At 37.6% G+C, this 26,287-nt stretch overlaps 2 protein-coding genes across 3 annotated transcripts in view; one reads left to right on the top strand and one right to left on the bottom strand.

Moving 5' to 3' along the window:
- Positions 1–16,003, top strand: part of Ermp1 (endoplasmic reticulum metallopeptidase 1) — a 52,382-nt gene extending 36,379 nt beyond the window's left edge. The window contains exons 13-16 of the mRNA XM_013516296.1: positions 2,122–2,324; positions 3,310–3,425; positions 9,770–9,933; positions 10,038–16,003. Coding sequence (XP_013371750.1) covers positions 2,122–2,324; positions 3,310–3,425; positions 9,770–9,933; positions 10,038–10,205 — 651 coding nt within the window. The 3' untranslated portion in view covers positions 10,206–16,003. The remainder of the gene's footprint in view (positions 1–2,121; positions 2,325–3,309; positions 3,426–9,769; positions 9,934–10,037) is intronic.
- Positions 16,004–18,495: 2,492 nt separating this feature from the next.
- Ric1 (RIC1 homolog, RAB6A GEF complex partner 1) overlaps positions 18,496–26,287 on the bottom strand; it is a 94,521-nt gene continuing 86,729 nt past the window's right edge. For both annotated transcript variants that reach the window (XM_005388664.2, XM_013516307.1), the window contains exons 21-25: positions 25,785–26,071; positions 24,762–24,950; positions 22,315–22,492; positions 21,997–22,185; positions 18,496–21,130 (exon numbers count right to left, since the gene is read on the bottom strand). In XM_005388664.2, the coding sequence (XP_005388721.1) occupies positions 20,842–21,130; positions 21,997–22,185; positions 22,315–22,492; positions 24,762–24,950; positions 25,785–26,071 (1,132 nt within the window). In that variant the 3' untranslated portion in view covers positions 18,496–20,841. The remainder of the gene's footprint in view (positions 21,131–21,996; positions 22,186–22,314; positions 22,493–24,761; positions 24,951–25,784; positions 26,072–26,287) is intronic.

Here is a 26,287-nt window from a genome sequence, read left to right as displayed (position 1 = left end):
GAGGAAAAAGACTGACCGTGAAGGGGTATTCTTATTGATGAACATTTCTCCTAGGAGGCCGAGTTGGAAATACTTGTTTTAATACTTCTCAAATTATAAAATTGTACTTGTTTGGAAAAACAAGAGCAAATACATAGCTTTTAGGAAAACAGATTGTATAAATGTCTGCAGACTGAGTAAAGATCTTAACAATTAGCTGGCAAAATAAAATAAGACATTTTAAAATGCTGGTAAAATGGAGCTTAGGTGGATATGGTCATGCAAGCCTGTGGTCCTAGTACCTTGGGAGGCTGAGGCAGGAGGAATGATTGCAAGTTCAAGCCCAGCCAGGACAATTTATTGACTTAGGCAGTCTCAAAATTTAAAGTAAAGGCCAGGGATATAGTTGAGTACAAAGGTCCTGGGTCCAATTCCCAGTACCTAAATAAATAAGTAAGAATCAATAAAAGCACAAGTAACATTCACAATACGATGATGTGGTGATGAAACTAGCCTAATGCAGACAGGGATTAATTAAAATGAGATACAGAACTTCCAGTAGCCTTTTCTTCTTTTAGAGCTGGTACAAAACCTCAGCTTCATTTTCAGTCATCTGTGTTAAAGGTCGTAAATGGCCAAACGGAATTGTCAAAGGAGTCATAACCTGGGCAATTATTGAAGGACTGGAAAAGTTAAAAATAGTTAAGGTTTTGAAAATGGGCCAAAAAAAGGTCTTATTTTTAGTGCTGAGGGACGCTGGTATACTTTGTGACAACTTCTATAATTTGCAGTCTTTATGAAGAACAGATAGTATTTAGAAGGTTCATTGTGGTTTCTATTGGAATGCTAATTTTTGTAATCTTGTAATCTAGGAAGATTAGGAAAAGCCAGAAATTTTTTTTTTTTTTTTTCCCTCTGGTACCGGGAACTGAACTCACCACCTTGCACTTGCCAGGCAGGCGCTTTTGCCGCTGAGCTAAGTCCCCAGCCCAGAAATTTTTTTTTAAATCCTGCTCTAACTTGTTTTGAGGCTCTTTGGCTCTGTGCCAGAAGTTGACAAATTTTCCTATAAGGAATTTTCCTATAAGATAAAAAATACTTTAGGCCTTGTTAGCTACATAGTCTTTATTGCAGTTCATTTGTTTTATAGAGCAAATTAGCTATAGGTTAAACCTCAGCCAATGTGTGTGGCTGTGTTCCAATGAAACTTTATACAGTCAGTGGGTAATTTGGCCTCTTAGCTAGTTTACCTCTCCTTGCCATATGCAGCCTTTTTTCTTTGCCTGTTTGATTTTTTTTCAGGCTGGTTTCTGCTTTAACCACTTTAACAGCTTATCTCAAGCATCCTTGGGCAGCATGTTTGTTTAAGTACTATCTTGAGCATGGATTGCTTGGCAGGTGTCATTTCAACCAGTTGATTTTTGTATTGAATGCATTTGATGAAATTGTCATTTCTGTATTTCCTGTTATAAAAATTGGGGAAAATACGTGATTTTTTTTTGGTCATCTTGTGTTTAAATAATTGGATTGGTAAGTGGTTAATAAAAACTATTTCTTTGGAGCTTGGTGCTTTTTCAGGGAATTCTGTTAGGCACAAGCTTGTTACCTCCTGTTGGCGTTCGACTCCTGCTTTTCTCTGCATATGAATTAGCTTCATGTAACACAATCAAGGAAGTGATTTTGAATGTATAATGTGTGTAGGATGTACTATATTTGTTTTAAATCCTTTCTTAAAGGTATAAAAGTCATCTCTTTTAAGTCCTATTGGTTTTTTTTTTTTTTTTTTTTTCTTTTTGAGATGAGGTGTTGCTAAGGCTGCTCTTAAACTCCTGGGCAAGTGATCCTCTTGCCTTAGCCTCCTGAGTGGCTGGGACTACAAGTGTACATCACTGTACCCAGCCAAAATTTTTATTTAAAATTAAAATATAAAAATATCTTTGTTGATACAATAAGACAGTCACATATTTGTCATCCAGTTTAAAAAAATAAATCTCTAGCCATATCTTAGCCTAAGTATTCTTTTCTCATTGTGCCATAACTACATTTCTTGGTATGGTCATATTTTACTCAGTCTTTATTACTCTGGGCTGGGAATATAGAAAGTAGCTGAAACGGTGTTCTCATTAGTCTTGTTCTTTTCAGCATATGACCAGAACATTTCATGACTTAGAAGGAAACATAGTTAAAAGGGACTCTGGAATATGGATCAATGGGTTTGATTATACTGGAATGTCTCATATAACACCTCACATTCCTGAGATCAATGATACCATTCGAGCTCACTGTGAGGAGAATGCACCCCTTTGTGGGTTCCCATGGTATCTTCCAGTGCACTTTCTGATCAGGTTGGTTCACTGCTTTTCTGTATAAATTGGGGTTTAGCTTGTTGTCAAGTCCTATCAGTATCTTAGTACTCTATTATTTAAGCTGCTACTTTTAACCCTCAAGTCAGGTGCTGTTTATACTGTTTTCTGATCACTACAGAACAACTTCTTTAATGTATTGAAATTTAACTCAGGATAGTTTTGTTTTTTCAAATTTAAAAAGTCTTCTAGAATCCTGAGCACTTGGAAAGGGTGCTTACTCCTTACAAATGTGGTAGCTGTTTAGCATCAGTCTCAAATGGTTTTATTTCTGGGAAGTTCTTACAGTTTGGCAGTGAAGGACAGAATTAAAAGAGGTAGGATGTATAGTGGAAATCAAGATCATCTAGTGTTTCAGTGACTTTTTCTTATTGCTGGGACAAAATACCCAGAGCCACATTTTAAAGGAGGAGAGGATATTCTGGCTCACAGTTCTTTGAGGGTTCAGTCACAGCTGGCTGGCTGCAGGGGAGGAAGGGCCCGCTGCGGAGGAAAGCTGCTCAGTCTTGGCAGCCGGGAAGCGGAGAGGGAAGAGTGGGGAGGGAGACCCTTCAAGATCACACCCCCGGTCACCTCCCTATCCTGACCAAATCCTACCTGCGAAAAGCAGGTCTGCTGTAGTTCCGCATAACCCAGGTATTTTCTAAAGGCTGCACCTCCAGGACATACTTTTGGGAGGTATTTGTTACCTAGGTATAAGCATTACAATTATTATACAGTGATTATATGCACTACAGTTATGATACAGGCATTACAGGCATTACAGGTATTACATACCTACGTATTATAAAGTTGAGAAGGTTTTATTATAGCGTAACGTGTGGTTAAGAGAAGTTGGTGTCCTTTATCATATCTGTCAATTTGTTTGTTATTCAAAGATGTGTTCATGTATTCTAAACACTTCTGTGTAATGGATAGCTGTCAACTAAGAAGGCACCCTAAATATTGAAGCTACCTTTCCAATTAGGAAAAACTGGTATCTTCCTGCTCCAGATGTTTCTCCAAGAAATCCTGCTCATTTCAGACTTATATCCAAAGAACAGACACCTTGGGATTCTCTAAAGCTGACCTTTGAAGCAACGGGTAAGTCAGATGTCAGTTTTGCCTTCCTCCTTCCTTCCCTTGCTTTATGCTCACCGCTTCCTAGGTTCAGGCGCGCTGCCATAAACTACCAGCCAAACAACCCCCCACCCCCCAAAAAGTATTTATTTGTATTTTTTGAGTACCATAATAAATTTAAAAAATGGTGAGTCATCCACTTGCACAAACTGGGAGTGACTTGCCTTTGTTCAAATCTGTTTTTGGCTTTCAGGCTACAATTTTCTTCATGTAGATTTTGTTGCTGTTTATAACTTGGGTGCTTTCTCTCTCAATTATGCCCCCAACTAATTATTTTTTGTAGGTCTGGGGCAATTGATTTATTTTATATCCTACTACCTCACTGACTTTGATTTTTGGAGCTAGTTTAATAATTCATATTTCAGGATTCTCCAGGTGTATCAGGGATTGTGAAACTATTTTTGTAAAGGGCTGGATAGTAAATATTTTAGGTTTTGTCACACATATCTACATAACACATTCTTTTCTGTTTTTGTTAATCACGCTTTTGAGAATGTAAAAAACCATCTTTAATCTGAGGGTCGTACAAAGAATAGACTTCAGGTGGGGTTGACTACTCTGTATCAGCTACAAATATAGTTCTTCTAAACTAATTCTTAGAACCCTAATGATTTGAATTATTCGTAATTCTAACATGGTAGAGAAGACATTTAGAATATGGTACTTCTCGGTATAGAAGACATACAGTGAATAGTCTCGTTTTGTTCCTATTAGGGCAGAGGGCTGTGCTTTCCTACTTACGAGGCGCTGCCCTGAGGACTAAGGTGCACATTTTTACCATGTTCAGCAGGCAGTCATCAGTTGTCAGTTTCTTGAATTTGTAAAATCAAGAATGGATATTTAATTTTGTGAAAGCCTTTTTAAGCATCTGTGAATGTAATCATAGGATTTTTTGATCTTGGGTCTCTTAATGGTGATATCTTTCCCCAGTTCCTAACTTACAGTTTCCTTAATGTATGCTGGACTTTCTTTGCTAATGTTTCCTAATGTTACTTAGAAATTTTGCGTCACATATGAATAATATACGGGTTTTTTCTTCATCCTTTTTATTAGATTTAGGTGTCAGTGTTGTGTGTCATAAAAATAAATTAGTTATTTTTCACTTTCAATACCTTGAAACAATTTATGGAGCATTGGAATTATTTGGTTGAAAACTTAGTTTGAATTCTTTTTTTTTTTTTTTGGTTTGGTTTTTCTCCAGTACCGGGAACCAAACTCATGACCTTGCACTTGCCAGGCAGGCGCTTTGCTGCTGAGCTAAATCCCCAGCCCCTAGTTTGAATTCTTAAGTGAGAACATCTTAATTTCTTCTAGGAAAATTGGTCAGGCTAAACTGTGTTATTAGTTTTGGTAATTTGTATTTTCCTAGCAAAACATTTTTTCAGTTTTAGTAGTCTGTGTTTTCCTAGTAAAGTACTAGTTTCTTCTGGATTTTAAAATTTATTAGTATAAAGGCCATAAAATATTGTGAATGTGATTTAAAAAAATTTTTTTTTTTGGTTTTTCTCCGGTACCGGGAACTGAACTCACAACCTTGCACTTGCCAGGCAGGCGCTTTGCGGCTGAGCTAAATCCCCAGCCCCCTAAAAAATTTTTTTATTACATCTTTACTTTTTGTGTATTTGGGCTTTCTCTGTACCTTAGTGTTTGTCTTATTGTTACTAATTAAAAACAATTGGGTATTTGACTTTTGAAATTATATTTTTTTTGCTCTGTTCTCTATTTCATTTTGATACCATCTTGTATCTTCTGTAATTCCCTGTGTTTTCTTTTGATTACTTCACCTCCCCCCATCACCACCACTTCTTTTGAGACAGGGTCTCAATTTGAAATCCAGGCTGGCCTTGAATTCACAATCTTCCTGCCTCATCCTCCCAAGTGCTAGTATTAGGTGTGTACCACCATCCCTGGCTGTTGAAGTCATTTTTAGTTTTATGGCAAAAACTACTGCTGTGCGTTTTACTTTTACTTTTATCACTGCTTTATGTGTATCCAACGTGAGTTTTTTTATTTTTTGTTTTTGTGTTTTTCAAGTCAAGGTCTCATTATATAGTTCAGACTGGCCTTACACTCCCTGGATAGTCCAGGATGGACTTGAACTCAGTGATCCTCCTGCCACAGCCTCCTGGTGCTGGGAGTATAGAAACGCATTACCTGTATTTACAACGTTTTGATTTACGGGTTTACTGGGATGAATGAGGTGTGATCAATATGCAAGGGAAACATTTGTATTTAAAACTTCATTCCAGTAAAGATGTATTGCCCTTAGTTCCTCTCTGACTACCCTTCTTTGTTTTAAACACACTTAGCCTATCATTCATGCCTTTATGGAGCAATTTTGGAAGTTTTCATTGGTCACTAATTGCGCCGTCAAGGCTAGTTGATGTCCTGAAGTGATTCAAAACATTGGCCTTTTATGGTCATTTTGAATTTGGGGAAGAGCCAGAAGTTGCACGGTGCCAGATCTGGTGAATAAGGTGGATGAGGACACACTGTAAGGTGTTCACTTGACAGAAGTTGCTGTAAGCAGCTGAGAGCAGGGTGTGATGACCTGACAGTGAAGGCGCACCGCCGTGGGCCCCTCAGAGTGCTCCCCGTGCTTCACGTACCTCGTCGTTCCTGACAGTGCCTTCCACGTAGTAAGCTAAACAATTGCCATATTTTTGGTCATCCAGCATGCCTAGTCCAATCAGTATATACTGCATCTTTTTGCATCTCCTGTAGTGTGCCCCCCTCCCCCGGTACTGGAGATTAAATTCAAGGCCTGTGCATTGGGCTGACATCTCTAGTCCTTTTTAAAATTTTCTATTTTAAGACAAGTTGTCTTGAAGTTGCCCAGGCTGGGCTCCAACTCCAATCCTCCTGCCTCAACCTTTTAAGAGTACAGTAATGGGGCCATAGGTGTGTGCCACCATGCCTGCCTTCTGTTGTAGTTTTGCTTCATAAAGTAGTTGCTGTATCACTTGATGTGTATTCACAGTTTTTATATCCGCACTGTGAACTGTGACTGTTAGTATTTTAAAAGGTCTCTTATTTTTATGTTTAATGCTTTTTGTCTTCAGTGCTATTCTTTTTGGGTATTAGGTGGGCCTTTATAAAAACCACATCCAGCCAGGGCAAATGGTGCACACCTGTAATCCCAGCAACCCAGGAGGCTAAGGCAGGATCCTTGTAAGTTGAGGCCAACCTGAGCTACACAGTGAGATCAAGTCCAGCTTGAACTGCGTATCAAGGTGCTGTCCCAAAAAAGAAAATTATTTCCACTTGCGTCAGATACCTTTTTCATACTTTTTAACCTTTGCTGAGTTTTGTCTTTTTGAGACAGGGTTTCACTATGGAGCTCAGGCTGGCCTTGAACTCACTTGGTTGCCCAGGCTGGTCTCCAACTCCCAGTGACCCTCTACTTCAGCCTCTCTGCACTGGGATTGCAGGCGTGTGCCACCACACCTGGCCTTTTCTGAATTTGTTTCTTGAAGAGAGTGTATGATTATGCCCAGCTTTGTAAGCCGTTAAGCCATGCTGAAAATTTTTTCTTTCAGTGAGTAAGGTCTGTTTGCACTTATTTTTACGACTGATACATTTGGTCCCAATTGTCACAGTATTTTATATGTGTTGCTTTACTTGCAATACTCCTATTTCTATGACATAAATCTTCTTTGCTCTTTTATTAAAATTATTTTCTAAATTTCCAAGGTTCATGTTTATTTTAATCCTCTATTATTTGACCTCTTCCTTTTTTTTTTTTTTTTGATACTAGAGACTGAACCCAGAACCATTCCACTGAGCTATATCCCCAAGCCTTTTCTTAATTTGAGACAAGGTGTAAGTTACTCAGAATATGCACGAACTTGGAATCCTTGTGTCTCAGCCTCCCACAGTTCTAGGATTATAGGTGTGGGCCATCAAGCACAGTTTTTGTGTTGACTTGTAAATGCATTCTTTTAACTGTCACCTTTGCTTATTGTACTCCCCCTCTTCGGGTTCCATTACAACATGTGATAATTGCCTTCTGCTATCACCTCAGTATTTTAATAATGTATTTGGTGCTAAAATCCTAATTATGAATTCTGCTAAGTTTTTAGTGATCTCTTGGTTGGATGAAACTTGTCCTTAGCCTTCTGAACAGCGGCTCATGAGTACTGTGTTCCTGAATGTTTAAAATTGGTACTCTACAGCCTTGGTAACTGAAGGACAAGTGGTGGCTATAAAAACTTAGTTTGCACTTTCCAGTGTTTTTAAGAAATTATTCCCACTGTTGCCTTGTTTTGTGTACTGTTTTTGCAGTCTGATGCCAGTGTAACCTTCTTAGTCCTGTAAGGTATTTTATATTTTTTAGTGAAGATCATAATTTTTTGACTTAATAGTTTTACTTGAGTATATCTTTTAAGTTTTTCATTCTGAATTATTTTAAGGTTCTAGACAGGCTTTTTCAGTGTGTAGTCTGGTCTCTATTTCTGGAAATTTTTCTTAGATTACAGTTTTAAGTATTAGTTATGTTCCATTATTGTGCTTTACTTCTTTAGGGATACAAATTAAATAACTGTTGATTCTTTTTGACCTGACTCCAACTTTTTTTTTTTTTGAGATAGGGACTGTGCAGTGCAGGCCGGCCTTGAACTCACAGGGATCCTCCTGAGTGCTGGGATTGCAGGCGTGTGCACCACCACACCCAGCAACTTTATCCTGAGTGACCTTTTTTGACTGGCTTTTTCTGTTAGTATCTTTTTAGCCTTTCATGGTTTGTCGTTTGAGTTTACTTTGCTTTGGATGTTGTCTTCCTTTCTCATCACTGAGAAACATCACTGACACTCACAACTTAAAGGAGAGGTTTATTTTATCTCAGTTTGTAGCAGCTTCAGTTCGTAGGTAGTTGGCTCTAAGAAAGAGTGGCAGGGCAGCCAGAAGCAGAGAAAGATCAAGGAGGAGGGAGACGGACCCTTCCAGGCCACACCCGCAGTGACCCCCTCTCCCTCCCAACAGCACGTACCACCATAAACTCATCCCTAGTGTCATGAGCCTGTGCTCCAGGCATCTCCCCAGAGCCCGTGAGCGCGTGAGGTTCTGGGGACACGTAGCAATGCACAGGAACAGACACTTGGTCATCTAGTCTGCCTTTTCCACGTCTTTCTTGATTTCAGTCAGTTTCTCCTTACTTGATGTTTCTCTTTGTAGTTTGCATACATCTAAGATTCAGTTTCTATTAGTCACAGATTTTTCCATATCCCCAAATTTTTGAGAGTATTTTAGTTTGTCTTGGCATTTTCTTTTGCTTAATGGTTTTTTTTGAGATGTGTTGGTCCTGTTTCAGTTTTTTGTAGTAACTATGGATCTGTTTATCCTTTCCATCATTTTTCTGGTATTGGTAAGATTCTTAGCCAGTGTGTCCCTCTTCTGTTGGTACAGCAGATATTTTAAGTTTTAAATTTTGTTTTGATGTGGATGGCTTTTGTTGTCCAGTGTTATTTTGCAGGACAAGTTTGCCCTTTTTTGCTTCTCTCACCTTCACCAACCAAATGTTAAAGGATTCTACCCCCTTATTTTTTCCAGAAGCTTTGCATTTGAAAAATACTTCAAATAGTGTGTACTGTAGTGTCCCCTTAGATCTTTCTCCAGCTGGGCTCTGCAGCATGCTGAGATACAGGATGGGCTTACCTGGCTGGCATTTACTCGTCACAGAGCCTTGCCACAGGAACGGGGCGGGCATGAGCATGGGACATCCATGCCTCGGATTTCAAACTTCATCATTTCTTCAAAGTTGTGTTTTCCCTCGTAAGGTTAGCTGGTGGTTGTGGTTTTATGTTTTTTATTTCAGTTTAGCAGCCTTTGTTAGTTTCCTGGAAATTCTTGCTGCATTAAAGGAAAAAAACTAGTTAAAGAATATTTTAAGGTATTATGTGTCAAATCTGTCTGAAAATTACAATCCTATTCATTATCATCCTACTTAGTACTTTTATAGTACTTTGCAGTCTTCCAAGTACTTTTTCACATGCTTTTTCTAATATAATCCTCTCAAAAAATCTACCTCACAGATGAAAAAACTGACTCCAATTTATTACGCACATGCCTAGTGTCTTGTTGCAGTTGACAACATTTAACATAAGCTTTTGCATTTACATTCATTTCTGCTGTACGTCACTACTTAACCTTTTTGCTACACACTGAATGTCCAAACTGGTCAACCTGTATGGAGGGAGTACACTTAAAGTAAAATAAGGCATGAACCTTCATAGTATAATTTGGGTAGTGGTTAGCTGCTTTTCTTGTCGATGCTTTTCAAAAGCATACAGCTGTTTCTCCTCATCTTACAGGACCAAGTCATATGTCATTCTACGTTCGAGCCCACAAAGGAGCGACACTTTCTCAGTGGTCTCTTGGCAATGGCACCCCAGTCGCATGTAAAGAGGGTGACTATTTTGTATTTTATTCCCATGGCCTCCAGGCCTCTGTGTGGCAGTTCTGGATAGAAGTGCAGGTAGGCTTCTCCCAGCAGTTCTTGTTTCACTGAACCATGCCCTACATGGTATTTAGCCAGAACCCGTTTCAGTATGGCTTCAGAGAACTCGTTTTCTCCAGCAGGTCTCAGGAGAACAGCCTGAAGGAGGAATGGTCACTGTGGCTGTTGCTGCCCACTATCATTCCGGAGAAGACAACAGATCCTCCCACCTGGACGCTCTGAAAGAGAAGTTCCCAGATTGGGTATTTCCCTTTGCCTGGGTGTGCACCTACAGTCTCTTCGTGTTTTAATCTCGTGGATGAACTCTTAAGTACATGTCCAGTGGATACTCCATGTGATAGTTTCATCCCATGTTACATGGATATTTGTCGTGTAAGTCAATGAATTGTAATGAGCTTATGTTCAGAGCTTTCTAGGTTAAGGCTCTTTAGGGTCAAGCACTCTGTGGGCTAAACTGTCGAACAGTGAGGCATGGCCTTTTTGACACTTGAATACGCCACGTTTTTGGCACTTAAGCACATGTGGGTGCTGCCACTACACGCCATGGTATGTCGTTTTGTATGACCTCAAGGATAAAAGCAATAGACCACTTCAGTAGCTGACCCTCTAAAATCAAGAAAGGTATAGATAGTGATGGCAGACCTTCTAGAGCTTTCAATGACAACAGCCAGCCAGCGGTGCACACGTGCCATACGTAGGTTCACCAGGATTGATGTAAACTGTCAGACCACTATTGAGGCAAACAGTTTCTAACTAAAGCTCAAGATCATTTGTTGTGTCAGTGGATGGTGGGTAAAGAATATTTGCTAGGTAGGACTCCCATTCAGAGACAACTTTGAGTTCACTGGAAAGTGATTGTTCTGTGGACTATAGAAGCAGTGCTGGACCTCTGAGGCCCTTCCAGCTATACTTGCTCAGGCAGCCTCTAGAGCAGTGGTGTCAAACCTATGGCACGTGTCGCAGCTGGCTATTTACTGAAAGTTCTAAAAGGTTTGCCGACGCTGTTAGAGAGTATGCTTTGTGTCTGTGTCCCAAAACTTGGACCCCCGATGTACAACCAGGTCCTGAGCTTAGTGACTGAGTTTATCACTGAGACATTGCTGTGCTGCTGCTCTCCTGAGGTTTTCCTCTGAAAAGCACTTGTTCTCTTTTCTCTACCTTGCCAATTTGAGAAAGGGAACATGTGTTCAGCTACATTTCCCTCTGAGTTTTCACAGGTTCTTTTGGTTCAGCAAATTGTGCATGACTTGAAGTTCCTTTCCCAGAGCAGATTCTGGGGTGGGAAAAGAAGGTGAGGGTAATGGGGATGGAAAGCTATTGCAATTTAGGTATTTTTCCTTTTTGTTTCATAGGAGTCTTCTGTTATACAAGGTTGATCCTTTAGGGCATACTTTTATTGATGCACCTGGTCCCTCTTTTTTTTTCTAGCCAGTTGTTTTTGATAACTTATTGTCCAGTGGGACTAGCCTTCCTGAGACTTGAGGTTGTGGCCTGTAAGGGAATTAGACCATTGTACCTATAGCTGTTAGTGTCCATATCCTGTATAATGGCAGCATTAGGATTTAAAAGGTGCTTTTTCATCATTTTTAATATGGGGGCAGAGCTTGTTATCATAGTTGCACCTCTTGTAGCTTTTAGGATTCAGCAGTGATAGGGTTTGGTGAGATTAGTGGTAAACCAGGCTACAGTTTTTACCATGATGAAATGTAAAAAGTTTGATAATTTTTGAGCTTGTATTTGTTAAACAGTAAGAATGGGCCCTAGTTTTTCTTTTCCTTTTTTTTTTTTTTTTTTTTTAAGTAGACTTCTCAGGCAGTATGGAAAAAGAGGAATGCTTCTTGAAAGAGGCCCTCAGATCTGTTTGATTCCACAGCTTAGTAATTGTGCATCAAAGGAGAAAACTTTCCCAAAACTGCTTATGTGACTTACATGGTATATTTTAACTGCTCCTCAACTAACTGGGCCTATGCAAACAGCAAGGCTGCAGCCAAAGCTGAGTGTAACCTTATGTATTCTGGCTGTCACCTCCCAGAACTGACACTTCACAGTGGAGTCTTTGTTTTCTTGGACTTTGTAGAAACGGTATTTTATCCCTCTCATGTACTTCAAGTTTCTGGCTACATAATGTCAGTATTGTAACAGATACACTTAGCAGGGTTTATAGTTCATCAGAATCAGAGTTGTGGAAAGTAAGAGTAACGGTGCCTCAATGCATTTCATAATACACGCTTATGTACTGTCCCTGTGATTAATCTAAAAGAGACTGTTAGACACAGAAAAAGCAAAGCACCATGCTGGCAAACTGTATGAAAAACAAGGTGCTCCTTTTGATAGCTTTCCTTTGGGAAGAAAGACATTTCAGTAATAATCATGGTTTTCCTTTTTGCCTTTGAATATTTCCCCATGCAAACAATTCTGTTGATTAGCATTATGAAGCTTTGATATTTTGCAAAATCAGTAACAAGATGCTCACTTAGTCTTATGGCACTTAAGATCCGGGAAGATTGTTTTAATGCTAGAAATGGTCAAGTAACTACATGCAGTATTTATGGCTTTGTAATAAGCATGCAATCTGTCACAGCAGTCTTGAGATTAAGCCTGTTAGGTCTACCCTTTTAATCACTTACCCCAATTATGTACTGTTTTTTTTCCCCTTTTCTTTTTTGGTACCAGGAATTAAACTGAGGACCTCGCACTTGCCAGGCAGGCACTCAGCCACTGAACTATATCCCTGGCCCTCAGTCCAGTTACTTAAATATAACATGACCAAAAAGTACTTATTTTTATTTTGTTAATTTTTATAATACAATGGGGGAAGTATGAAAATGACAATTTTATCAAATTTATTCAATATGAGAATTGACTGATTGGAATAATACCTGTCCAAGCAATACTTGGCATATTCAGTACATAAACACGCAGCTCAAGTGACACTTGAGGCAAACTGTTAAGTGGTTATGATTATCTGACCACATGAATAACTTATTTCTCAGTCATTTCAAGGTCTAACAAATACATTTAAATTTTGTGGAAAATAATGTAAGTAGCACAGTACCACAAATTCAGGGAAAAGTATGAAGAACTGTCATTTCAAAGGAATTCTTATGTTTCATATAAGAGTGACTGCTGCATGGACTGTTTCCATAGTTCAGCAGATATAATTAAACATAGGGGGATTCACTAAGATACTACGAAGCAAGGGGCTACTTCAGACTGCTGACTAAGGAAGTGTGAATGTATCTTTCAGTAGTTTGCTGACTTACTGAGGATTAATTGTTGCCTTATAATGTTACTGAAATAAACTTAACATACTGGTTGTTATCTGTTAAACAGAGAAACATCTTTAACTGCTTACGTTTCATCCCCCTATTTCAAGTCTACACAGCCTTTTTAGTTGCTGTTAAAAGATACAGATGGCTCATGTGGGTATAACTGTTATTTTAATAAGTGATATGAACCAAAAACTCAACATGGAAATGTTTGTTTCCATCAGCTGGATACATCTCAATTTCACAGAAATTAAAATGACTTCCTTGGTAAATGGTGAACTTCATCATATGAATCATCTCCCTTGGCAGATGATATCACCAATGGACTGATTAAGAACGATGCTTCTTTAGGGGCAGAAGGAAGAAATTACTTTTCAGCCAGAGTGACCCCCTACTTATTCTGATTTTCCCCCAAGGGAAGGGCAGAAACAAAGCATGTACTTTGGATCCAAAGGTATTTTAAGTTTTTTAGTTTTCTGAATGAATTCCCTCAGAACAGCTCAACACAAAGTGAAACAAATAAGAAATATGCATTCCTAATATACCTCCACTTCTTTTAGATCCAGTAAAGCCAAGATACAATATGCCTTGTTATATTTGTTTTTACTTACTTGAAATAGAGAATTTTGGGACACACTGTGTCAAAAACATATTGATTATTAAACCGTTAACTTGTTGACAATTTCTTTTATCCAGTTTGGCCCTACAGCACAAACAATCAGGGCTCACCCTAGGAATGCAAGGTTGGTTCAACACTGGAAAACTGATCAGTGTGACACACCCACATTTGTAGAATTAAGAACAGAAACTAGATGATCGCTTCAATACATCTAAACCTTTCCATGATAAATAAAAATCTTCAACAAAATTAGAACTTAACTTGGTTAAGGTCATCTGTGAACATCAGATACAAACAGAAAAGACAAAAGACAAGATGATCTATCATGCCAGTTCTATTTCCTGGTGGCACTAGCCAGTTTCACAAAAGCAAGAAAGAAAAGGCATCCAGATTGGAAAGAAAAAGCTAAAACCATCTCTAGTTGCAAACAACATGACCATCTACATAGAAAATCTTGAGGAGGTCAAATAGTACACATGAAACCTTATTGTTAGCTTCAGTGGTGTTCATGACCCAATGTAAATATACAGAAGTCAATTGTATTTCTATACACAATCCAAAAATTAAAGAATTCCATAAACACATGGATACTTGTAATTAAGCCCAACAATATACCCATATATTTACAGTTTTTGATAATGAAAATAGTCTCAGGTAATTGAATATCCGTATGTAAATGCTGTCAGACCACTACTTCATACCATGTAAGTAACTCAAAGTAGATCAGAAATCTAACTAGAACTTGGGATTAGGCAATGTTTCCCCTAGCTATGACACCAAAAACAAAGGCAACCAATGAAGAAAAAATTCATCAGGAACAAGGCAAGTTTGTCAACTCTCAAAACTCATTCAGTATAGTTCCTGAAACTTTAGTTGGAACAGTTAGGCAAGAGAAAAATGAAGAAGTCAAATTATCTCTGCAGATAATATGGTTCTGTATGTAGAAGATTCCAGAGACTACCAACGACTTTTAGAGCTGATAAATGAATTCAGTGTAGCAGAATATAAAATCAACTTTAGAAGTCCAAATCCTTAGCATATACCAGGAAAGGACTAGTCTTTAATACACACCAAAAATGGACTAGCAGAGAAGGAAACTAGAAAAACAATTCTCTTCATAAAAGCTTCAAATAAGACACCTAGGGATGAACCTAACAAAACAGATGGACAGTCTTGACAATGAAAATTGCGCAACACTGAAGAAAGTGTTCTCAATCCCCTCATGCTCATGCATTGGCAGAATTAATACAGTCAAAATAGTCATTACCAAAAGCAACCTACAGCTTCAGTGCAATCTCATTCAAGAAACTAATGACATTCTTCACAGAATTAGGAAAAGTAATCCTAAAACTCATATGGAAACATGACCAACAAATAGCCAAAGCACTTCTAAGCAAAAAGAGCAAGGCTAGAGGCATCACAATATCCCTTTTAAAATTATACTACAAAACTACAGTAACAAAAACAGCATGGTACTGGCATGAAAATGGACATGTAGAGAAGTGGAACAGAATTAGAGGATGTAGGAACAAAATGTATGTTGGAGAAAAAGACAGCCTCTTTAAACAAACAGTGTTGGGAAAACTGGACGTCACTTGTAGAAGACAAACTGATCATCTCACTCTGTTACAAAAATAAGAAATTGATCAAAAACCTCTGAAACCTTCAAACTACTAACAGAAAACCCAAGGGAAATACTGGAAGCCATAGGAACAAGCAAAGACTTCCTGAATGGGACTACCAGTAGCACAGGAGATAATAGAAAGAATCAACAAGTGGGATTACATCAAATTTAGGTTTCTGCCCAGCAAGGAAAATGAAAAACATCCTGCAGAATGGGAGAAAATTTTTATTATGAGGATTAATATCTAGAATGTACAACAAACTTGAAAAACTTAAAGTACACATGACCAGTAAGTACATAAAAAAAGTTCAACATCCTTAGCCATTTGGTAAAATCAAATTGAAACTGAGAATCCATCTAACCGCACTCAAAATGGCAAATAAGTACAGTGGACCCCCGAAATGCACAGGGCTTACATTCCTAGAGCATCCACAAATTGTATAAAACACAGATTTCAGTTATGGTCAGAAAAATGACTAAATACCAATGTTTATGGCTTAAAACCTCAGTATGCTATGTCTTCTGAAGTTATGTAATTTCATACAATACTGTATTAATAAAGCCTTGGAACGTGCAGGGTGTTTGGTGGCTCTTTGGGATCTTAGGCCTTTAAAAACGAAACAGAACACTGGAGAGAGCTACAAGGTATTGCAACTTGTTAGAGTCGGAATGAATGCCGGTCCGTCTGCTGTAGCAGCCAATCATCAGCAAGGAGAACTGAGTAACACTGTTGCATTGGCTGCTTGCAAACCTGCCAGTAAAACACCTGTGGAGGATATCTGCAGTTTCTATGAAACTGTGGTAGTTTCTGTGAACAGTTATTAGTTCGGATGTAAGGAAAAAATAACTGTGACATCATGGGTATACTATATACAAATAGATGTTTAATATCTTTAATCATTTGCAAAATTCAAATCAGAACTACATTGAGATTCAGTCTCATCCAAGTGAAAATGGCTATCATCAAGAAATCAAGGCTGGGTGTAGTGGTGCATTCCTGTAATCCCAGCACTCAGGAGGCTGAGGCAGGAGGACTCCTGTTCGACGCCAGCCTGGGCTACACAGTGAGTTCAAGGCCAGCCTGAACAGCATAGTGAAACCCTGTCTCAGAAAGACCAAAAAAAAAAAAAAAAAAGCTACTGAGGATGCAAAGGTAAAATAAACCCTTCTACATGGCTGATTGATTAGTACAGCCACTATGGAAATCAGTATGAAGTGCACTCAAAAAAAAAATAGAACTACTGTACCTTTTGATCCATCTATATCACTTCTTGGTGTACAACTGAAGGAATTAAAGTCAGCGTACTATTGGGACATTCTGCTGGCATAAGGAACCAGCCTTATGGTTCCTTAACTGTGAGGAACGGGTAAAGACAATGTAGTGTAATACATATACAATGGACTATTAGTTAGCCATCAAGAAGAGTCCATGTTGAGTGAAACAAGCCAGACTCACAAATACCACATGCTCTCCCCAATATGTTGAATCTAAAAAATGCAATTAGACAAGAGAAAGGAAAATAGGGAGGGGAAGAACATGTAATGGTGGGTATGGGGGAATAATCATGAACAAAATACATGCATTGGAATACCTCCCACATGAAAGTAGGGCAAGGTGATAATTGAGGGAGTGGTTATCAAACTGCATTTACTAATCTAAAATGAAACCTATTAATCCATATAATCTATAAAAGTGAAAAATAAATTGGAATTAAAATGAAAAATCTATGTTTGAAAGGACACTAGACAAGATGAAATTTTTGCAAATCACATATCTGATACGGATTTGGTGTGCAGAATAAAGAATCCACGCATACTAATGACAAAAAGAAATAAATGACCTCATTTTTTTCTTCAAAGATCTACAACTAGCTAATAATTGTATGAACAGCTTTATATTAGCCCTTAAGCACAACAAAAATTACAGTGACATCTCCATTTCATACACAACTGGGATGGTTTTAATCAAAAAGACTGGACAAGATTTGGTAGTAGAGAATGGGACCTCTGTAACCTACTTTGTGAATATGAGTTTGGACACTCTGAAGTACAGTTTAGCATTTCTTCAAAAAGTTAACCAGTTACCATTATGACCTAGCAGTTCTATTCTGAGAGAGAAATGAACAGCTGTCCACAGAGAAATATATACGGTAGTGCAGATGCACTGTAAGAGTCCCCTAAAACTGGATAGTACTATAAACTTTGTCCTCTACATACATATACACACCCATGATAAAGTTTTAGGCACAGTGATTAACAAAATGGAACCATTACAAATATGTGCTGTAATAACAGTTATTTAAAACTATTACATTCTGTAATTTCTGTAATTTTTCACTTAATATTTTTGAACCTTGGTCAGGCTGACTGTAGGTAGGTGAAATGTCAGAAAGTGGAAACTGTAGATAAGGGGGAATTACTGTATGTGAATGTTCATAGTAGCGTTACTTACAATAACCAAAAAGTGGAAAAAACCCAAGTAAACCCGCAGCTGGCGGCTGGGGATTTAGCTCAGCAGCACAGCGCCTGCCTGGCAAGTGTGACGTCGTGAGTTCGATTCCTGGTACTGGAAAAAAAACAAAACAAAAACAAACGAAAAAAAAACCCTCAACTGCAGAATGGGTAAACACCCACACAATATATTATTCAACCTTACAGAAGAAACAAAATAGTGGCAAACAGGGATAAATGTTGAAAAAGATCAGATTTACAAATACAGGAAAATCATTTTGTAATCCTACATATTAAAAGATGGTATCTGATCTCCTGTATACATATGGTATACATACTTTTCTATAATTTCATTGTATTTGGAACATTTCGCACGCTATGAACACAACTGTTCTTACAGTAGTTATTAGGCACTTAGGATGCTGCCGACTCTTGATGTTTCCCATTCTAGATGTACATACAAGTCTTTTAAATAAATGTCTGAATTTGTAGCCATTTCCTAAGAACTCTAAAATGAAGAATCATAAAATGAAAAGTATATCCAACCGTGTTATTTTAGAATATTTGAGGCTTTTAATACCTACACTTTGTCATTAACCTAAGATAATAAACAGAAATTTGTACAATGGTTTTATTGCCCTTTACCAAGTAAAAAATACACATTACAGAAGAAGCAGCAATTTTAATTACAAGCAAATGTTGACTTTTTTTTTACCCACATGACATTTTGGTATCAGCTAATAATTTAAATGTATCTAGTAACCTTCAAATAATTACACTGAATATTTAAGTGCACTGGTTAAATTATGGCTTGAACAGTTTCTATGTATGTATATGAACCAAATGAGATAGCAAAGTAAAGTGAGCTTTTAAAAGTTGAAATATATATAAAACAAACTATTAGAGGGAAATTTTCTGTAACCTTGGCAATCTTCTTGCCTTGGTGGACATCCTATTTCTATTAATTGAAAGGTGAGTATTTTATATTAGAACTCCTATTTCTGTTAATTGAAAAGTTGAGTATTTTATAGAAGAGCAGTGTCACAGCCTAAACTGCAGAAGTAATGTTAACTTATTGGTGCCCTGCTTTCAAGAATGTGAGATAAACAGCAGTGTTTTATTTAGGATATCTGGAAAGATCACAACTGTTTATAAATGGTAAATCATTTTTATTGACTGAATGTTCACATGAAACAAAACTATAATACTGTTTCTTCTCCCCCCTAGTGCTTTAGGACAGCAGAAGAAATTTCAGTTTAGTTTCTTTCTGCATTGCATTATTTTTTTATCTTAAGATTTAGAGAAAGGTGGTTTAAACCAAAGATTTAAATAAAAAGGAGCACCAGAAGAACCAGGTACCAGTAGTCACATATTCTGCCCATTCAGGAGTTTTATTATGTGAAGTTATTGCACTTGTAATGTAAAAAGTAAATGATAGTAAATTACAAACTCAGTAATTATTTTCAATAGTTGATAAATTTTGAAATATGCAATTTCAAGGTGATTGAATTTCCTTTCAAAGGAAATCTGGTACAGACAACTAAACCTACCTATGTACTTTAAAAAGCAAGGATGGAGGACCAGGTTTTATTTCTAAACTGTAACTGCACTATGAAAAGAGAGGCTGTTTCACATAGTGGTATGAATTTGGTCCACATCTAATAGTTATAAAAATAAACACGTTTTTATAAAAAATTACATTGCATTCCTTGTTCAAATTGCACAGTACAAACAAGCTATCTAAATTAATACTGTTATTAGGTAATCAGAATTACATACAGTGGATATGTGTTCAGTTTGAAGCAATTAAGGAATATGTAGTACTGTTTTCATAATGTATGAAAACTAAAATTTAAGTCGTATTTAGAAATACATAAAATATTTTTAAAGTTTACAATGAAGAATGCATTCTTTACATACTTATTTTTTAGTAGCTGTGATAATACAGGATTCAGCTATGTATTTACATAAAAGTCCATTTTTATTCGATTTACAAAAGCAATAAATACGAAAGATTAATTTGAACAAAACCTGTTCCACTTCATGATCATTGGGACCGTTTCCATTACTTTATGACCAAGCCACTAAATCTGTCTTCCATTATGAAGGTGTTCATTTCTCGTAGGAAGTGGAAGCCCTGTCTTTACTCTAAGAGTATGTATCTATACTCATGCAGAATTCAGCATAAAACCTAACAAATTATAATACAAGCCTTAAAAATATGAACAGCGCCTTTGAGTATATTTACACAAGAGCATTTACAAAAAGGTGTAGTTTTTTGATACAAAATAGTTTAGTGGTATCAGCATAATTGATAACCCCTCATACCACTGCCTACATTGATCTGGTAAGAATCAAGCTTGCTAAAACAGGCACATTCATTGACAGGTAAATAAGCTTTCAGCAGTTCAGGTCTGAGGTTGAAGAGGCTAGTAAAGCCAAAGAGAATGTTTCCATTGCACTGGTGTAAGTGCAAGGATAGGCCTCTACTCAGAGAACCAAATAGGGAGTCCAGTGAGCTCTATCCAAGGAAGCAAACAGGTAGCTCAAGTGCTTAATGAGCTACAGCAAGCACCTTAGCATTTATTTTTTTAAAAGTCTAGACACATGCTGAACCATAAAACGTAAGCGAAACTAAGTTCTAAAAAAGTAAGCTCACCCAGGACAAAACTATCCCTATGGTTTACAAGCTACTAACCTTTGAATAAAACAGAAAACGTACACCTGTACAACAGTCTTTATTTCCACTGCAGCTTTAAAAAATTTTTTTATGAAACAGGTTTTATTTGATATCACTTTTTTGGAGTCCAGGAAGTTTCTCAGTTTATTAAAATGTAGTAAGACTTTAGCAAAGAGTCTCTGAGCTGAGTTCCTCCCCTTTTAAATCTTGCAGCTAAGGTTACAGTGCACTCGTTGCACCCTGCTGCTAGTTAGTTAATACTGCCTTTGCGATGTCACTGTTGTTAGGACACGGAACAGTCGTAAGTCCCATCTTGAAATGATTCCTCCTCGTCTGCTTGGGCAGTGTCTTCTTCCTTCCGGGTAACTGTACTGCTACCCCCAGCCTCACACTGGGGGATACTTCCATAGCCAGAGGAGCCCCTGTTCTCCTCTGCCCTAGGGCTAGTCTGTTCAGGAGTCTTACCCACTGCTGTCGGTTGGAAGGCATCAGGCTGGACTTGCTCTTCTGTTATCTCGCTGAGCTTCTTCAGTTGTGGCTTAATGATGTTTAAAAATGGCTTATATCCAGGGCTAAATTGAGGAGAGAAAATTAGTTCTCAAGCTGTAATAAAGACCTAACAAAATGTTTTGGATATACTTCCAGTAAACACTGGGTACAGTGAAGGAAGTAACATTATGAGAGGAGGGAAGGCTTCTTAGGTGCTCTGCTCAGCACAGAAAGAGCTGTACGCAGCATAGGCTCGAGTCAAAAGTTTTGAGCTATGGGAGCAAGGTCTGACATTTTAAAACAAGTGCTACAATTAAAAGGGAAACGTCTGCCAATTACAGACAACTGGCTCTATGTAAGGGAAATGAATAGCTCCACATCTATACTGATGATCAACAACACACGGCCAGTGTCCACGGCTCTCAACTTCTACCCATTACTTTTAATTTGGACATGCTAGTAACTACCACTGACTGTGAAATTCACATAGAGTGTAACTTTTGTTTTTGTCAGCAGACATTTTTCTTAAAACCTTCAGTTCCACAGAACTACAAATTTAAATGGCAGACTCACTTGAAGATCGTTTATACTGCATCATCTTAAGCCAGTGACATAAACTGACATTATAAACTGTTCACCACTATAAACTTTACTCAATGGACATTATTCAATCATATGACTGGGAGCAAAACAACCTTAAGAGTGAACATAAGAGGCAGCTATGGTAGCACACACTTGTAATCCCAGGATGTAGGTCAGTGGCAAAGTGCTTACCTAGTATGTGTGAGGTCCTGGGTTCAATTCTCACTACCAAAAACTTAAAGGAAAAGTTTCATTTGATGAAACTTTTTATTTCTACTAACCTAAATACCCAAAATTTGAATTGTAAGCCTTAATGTGAAAGGACAGAACTCACCAAGGGGTAACAAGTTCTGGGAACCATACTTACCAATCTGCAGAAGCCCATCTGTCCACTGCATGCAGTCCTGTCTTTATGTTCTGTAACATCTCTCCATCTACCTCTGAAGACTGTGCAATAACCAAAATCTGATTAATTATTGAAGATTCTCTAAGAATCAGGCCTATGACGATGCACCAGTCCAGACACCCTGCCTCCATGAAAATATGTAGCAAATACCTATATAAAAAAATAAAAAATAATTTTATGCATAAAAGTACCTATGATGAGTATTAGGAAAGTGGCTCCTGTATCCTTTTTGCACAAAAGCCGAGTAGCTCTCTGTGCTTTCAAATACAAAAAACTCACCGAAGCTGGACTTGGGATTTGTGAGGTCCTTTACTTGCTAATTCCATGGAGATGTGCTCTAGTTCTGACTGGGTCAAACTGAGTGTGGAGAAATTTTCATCCACCATTGTCCAGTCCCCATCTACCATGGAGCTACTTTCAGTCAGGTCTGTGGCTGAGCCAATGCTGCATTCATCACCTGATGAAGAATTTCTAGAAGTTATAAACTAGCTTCTTGTAGAAAATACATTTTCTTTTAACCTTATTAGCTATTCCTCAGATGTTGATTTCTCTTCAGGATTTTAAAATCAGAACATTAATTCTGCTAAAATGGCCATGTTGTATGTATAGTGCTTTTTTTAAATTAGTAGAGCCATAAATGGACATTACACACCTTGGGGTGGAAAAACATACTACCACCAATAAGCCATCTTCCTTACTGCCCCCCCCATCTAGTTACAATTTGACTAAGTTTTTAGATGTAGCTACCACATTACAGGAAAGAGTAAACTGTTCAACCAAATAATGAGGATGTAATCAGCAAAATTCACATTTTGAGTAAATTCACAGAATCAAATTTTCTCAATGAATAAATAGTAAGGGGGGATAAAAGGATATGCGTGGGGTAGGGAACAATCTAAAAAGAAAACCTAAAATATACAATGTGTAAAAATGTATGACATTTATGAAACAACTAGAAATCTATTTACTAGACATTTGATGGTGTGAAGGAATTATTAGACTTTTAGAAGGATGATAATGGTATGTTCTTATTTTAAAAGAATCTTTGTAGGCTCTAAACTGTCTTGCATGTGCTTCAATTAAGACAGGAGAGGAGTAGTAAATAAAATGTATTTGCCATGGTAATAATCAAAGCTGAATGACGGACACTGGGGAGAGCTGTCCACTACACTATTTTCTCTTTTTAAGTATGTCTGAAATTATCTCTTTAAGAAAAGTTGTCTACAAACGTAATGGCACTACTTGACATCCTTAAGGAGGCTGCTGTTAAAAACCAGAAAATACGTGTTGGTAAGGATGTGGAGAAATCAGAACCTTGACAGTATTGGGAATGTAAAATGACGTATTTGCTATGGGAAGCAGTATGGCAATTTCTAAAATAATTACAAGTAGATTTCCACATGATCCAGTAATCCAGTTTCTGGATATTTACCCAAAAGAACTGAAAGCAGAATTTCAGAGATATGTATCTTTATATCTGTGTTCATAGTAGCATTGTTCACAATAGTCAAAAGGTAGAAGGAACCCAAGTGTCCTTCCACAGAGAAGAAAACAAAATATATGTAAGCACACTGGAATAATATGCAGACTTAAAGGGAAAGAAATTCTGATATATACATTGATGAACCTGAGGACATTATGGTAAGTGAAGTAAGCCAGTTTCCAAAAGACAAATACTGTATGATTTTCCTATGTGAAGTACTCAGAATAGTCAAATTCATAAAGACAGAAAACAGAATTTGGTTGCCAATAGCTTAGAACACAGAAAAATGGGGAGCTGTTAGTAAATAACATACACAGAATTTTGCTTTTGTAAGACAAAGTATTGTGGTAGATGGCAAAACGATGGGGACATAGTCAACACTATTGATGTTTATACTTAAAAATACAAGAGGGTAAAGTATTTTAAAAAGTAATGGCAGTGTCTGTCACACGATGGGTTGGGCTAACGTTGCTGAGCCACATGGCAGAAAGTCAGGTGACAGTGAAGATGGACAAGAAAATGGCATTAAAAAAGTGCAAAAAATCTGACCAATTACTATTTAAGCACCTATATTTTATAACCTTATATTCACATAAACTGTTTCAAAACCTCTAATGTTAACTAACCCTTACTATATAGCAGAGATTAGTATACACACAGACAGTAAATCTTTCAGACTTTCAAAGCCAAGTAGTAAAATCGATGATATTATGTAGGAGCTTACATATATATAGTAAGAGAGTAAGCAAATTTGATTAAATACATAATTTGATTAAATAAAAAATGATAATGGAATAAAAATTTTTATGATACAGATCCACACAGGAAGAATGGACTTTTTTATGTGGGGTAACATTTTGCTTAGAGTTTAAAGTTAAGTGTTTTCTTATGAAAACTGATTGCAAAAGGAGCTAGACAAGATGCTTGCAGTCCCAATTATGCAGGAGGCTGAGGTGGGAAAATTGTGAATTTGGATCCAGCCTAAACAACTTAGCAAGAGCCTGTCTCAAAACAACTGAAATGTGATTGCAAAGATCCATCTAATAATGCTGATCTGCATGACATTTTACCGAATTCACGTATCTAAAATAAACAGAAGTATAGTGAACGCTAATTTGTAACTATCCTAGCAGATACAGCTAATCCTTCAGGATGCTGAAAGAAGAGTGATGCCTGAAACACTACAACACACAGACTTTTTTTCCTAAAGAAACCAAAGAACTAGGCCAAAATGGCCCCTTACCTCTAGTAGATAAAGGTGACAAGAAAGCATCTTGCATTTGTGGCCCATGGGACGGGGCTGTGTCTACCTCATGGGCTGGGCTAATGTTGCTGAGCCAGCTCTGACTCCGCTGGATAGTAGAGACACCGGCATCCATTTCAAGGTTTACGAAAGGGTCAGCTGACTGAGACTTGAACAGCTGCTCTCCCACTGGAGGTTAAATCCAAGAACAAATAGGGGAGAAATTCAAGATGCACTCAGTGCCATTTCCTATTCAGTTCTTTTATCCTTCCCGCCTGCCTAACTTGTACTAGCAATTTAAAGCCAGCTGCTACCCTACATTGTATCATATACCCCAAAACTAGGGGTCTGCAATTATGACAAATATACTGATCATATAAAGCCATCTAACACTTACATTGTATGTCTTATTGGGACTAGGAAAATCTTACTCTGTTAAATGATCTGTCTGGGTTCTTAAGGGATGATATGAAATTTCCAAATATCATAAAAAAACTTTGTTTAAATTTTCATAATTAGAACAGTTTCCATGAAAGACCTGAATTTTTAAAAAAATCATACCTTTTAATTTTTCTTATACTTAAATATGCAGTTTCACTCTGACTTTTCTTGGTTTAGATGAGATGAGTCAAGCTCTCAAAGATAATTTTTGCTATTTTTGGTAAATCACAGTTCAGATTAATTTGAAGCCCCTGACTAATGTGTTATAAAATTCCTTCCCACAGTAAGGTAAGCATGGTAGGTTTAACTTCAGCTAGTTCTCAACTTCTTTATAATGTAAGATAACAATGATTAGATTTATGAATTAGATGTTCAGGGTCAAAGCAGTAAGAGACAGAAGTTCTGCTTTATTAAATCCTTGGTCAAATGGTGGATATTCCAACTGTTATACATAAAGTGAGCTTTACTTGGCTTGCATTTGGAATGTAACGACTTCCCTGAATCTCAACTAACAGCCAAATGTTCAAATATTTATAGTAAAATACAGTTCTCCTTGTACAAGTGGCAAGCACACTACATTACCTGTTCGGTATTTTCCATTTTTAAAAGGAGAACTGATAGATGATGCTGGGATGATAGGGAATGGCCAAAGGAAATCTTTGTGGAGTCTCTTCAGGGCGATCACGAAGTTGTCTACTCGGGCAGCACGGGTGCGTTCCTTGCACAGCCAGCTAATCAGCTCAAAGCCTAGCTGGGCTGCAAAGCAGCCAAGGTCCTTTAATCGCACATCTTCTAAGAGACGCCGAGCATGTCTCCATAGCATCATGTCAATGTACATGTTCTCAGCACTGTCACTATCTTTGCTCCATCTGTAAGTGGAAACAAGAAAGCAATAGAATGGTCTTCAGTTTTATGCAGTGGCATGACAAAGCTGACAAGGAGGTATGAGATCCACTATCAGTATTGTCTGAAGGGCTGGCAAAAGCCCCAGGGCTTCTCCTCCATGTGACACCATGACCTGCTGAACACCTGAGGCATAAACTGATCTGTGGAATGATTACATGGAATAGGAAAAAAAATGGGAC

The sequence above is a fragment of the Chinchilla lanigera genome, unplaced genomic scaffold (assembly GCF_000276665.1).
Source record: "Chinchilla lanigera isolate Chin_1 unplaced genomic scaffold, ChiLan1.0 scaffold00033, whole genome shotgun sequence".
In the NCBI taxonomy this organism is placed as follows: Eukaryota; Metazoa; Chordata; class Mammalia; order Rodentia; family Chinchillidae; genus Chinchilla; species Chinchilla lanigera.
The sequence above is the reverse complement of the archived record's forward strand: the minus strand, read 5'-3'. Positions and strand labels throughout refer to the sequence as shown.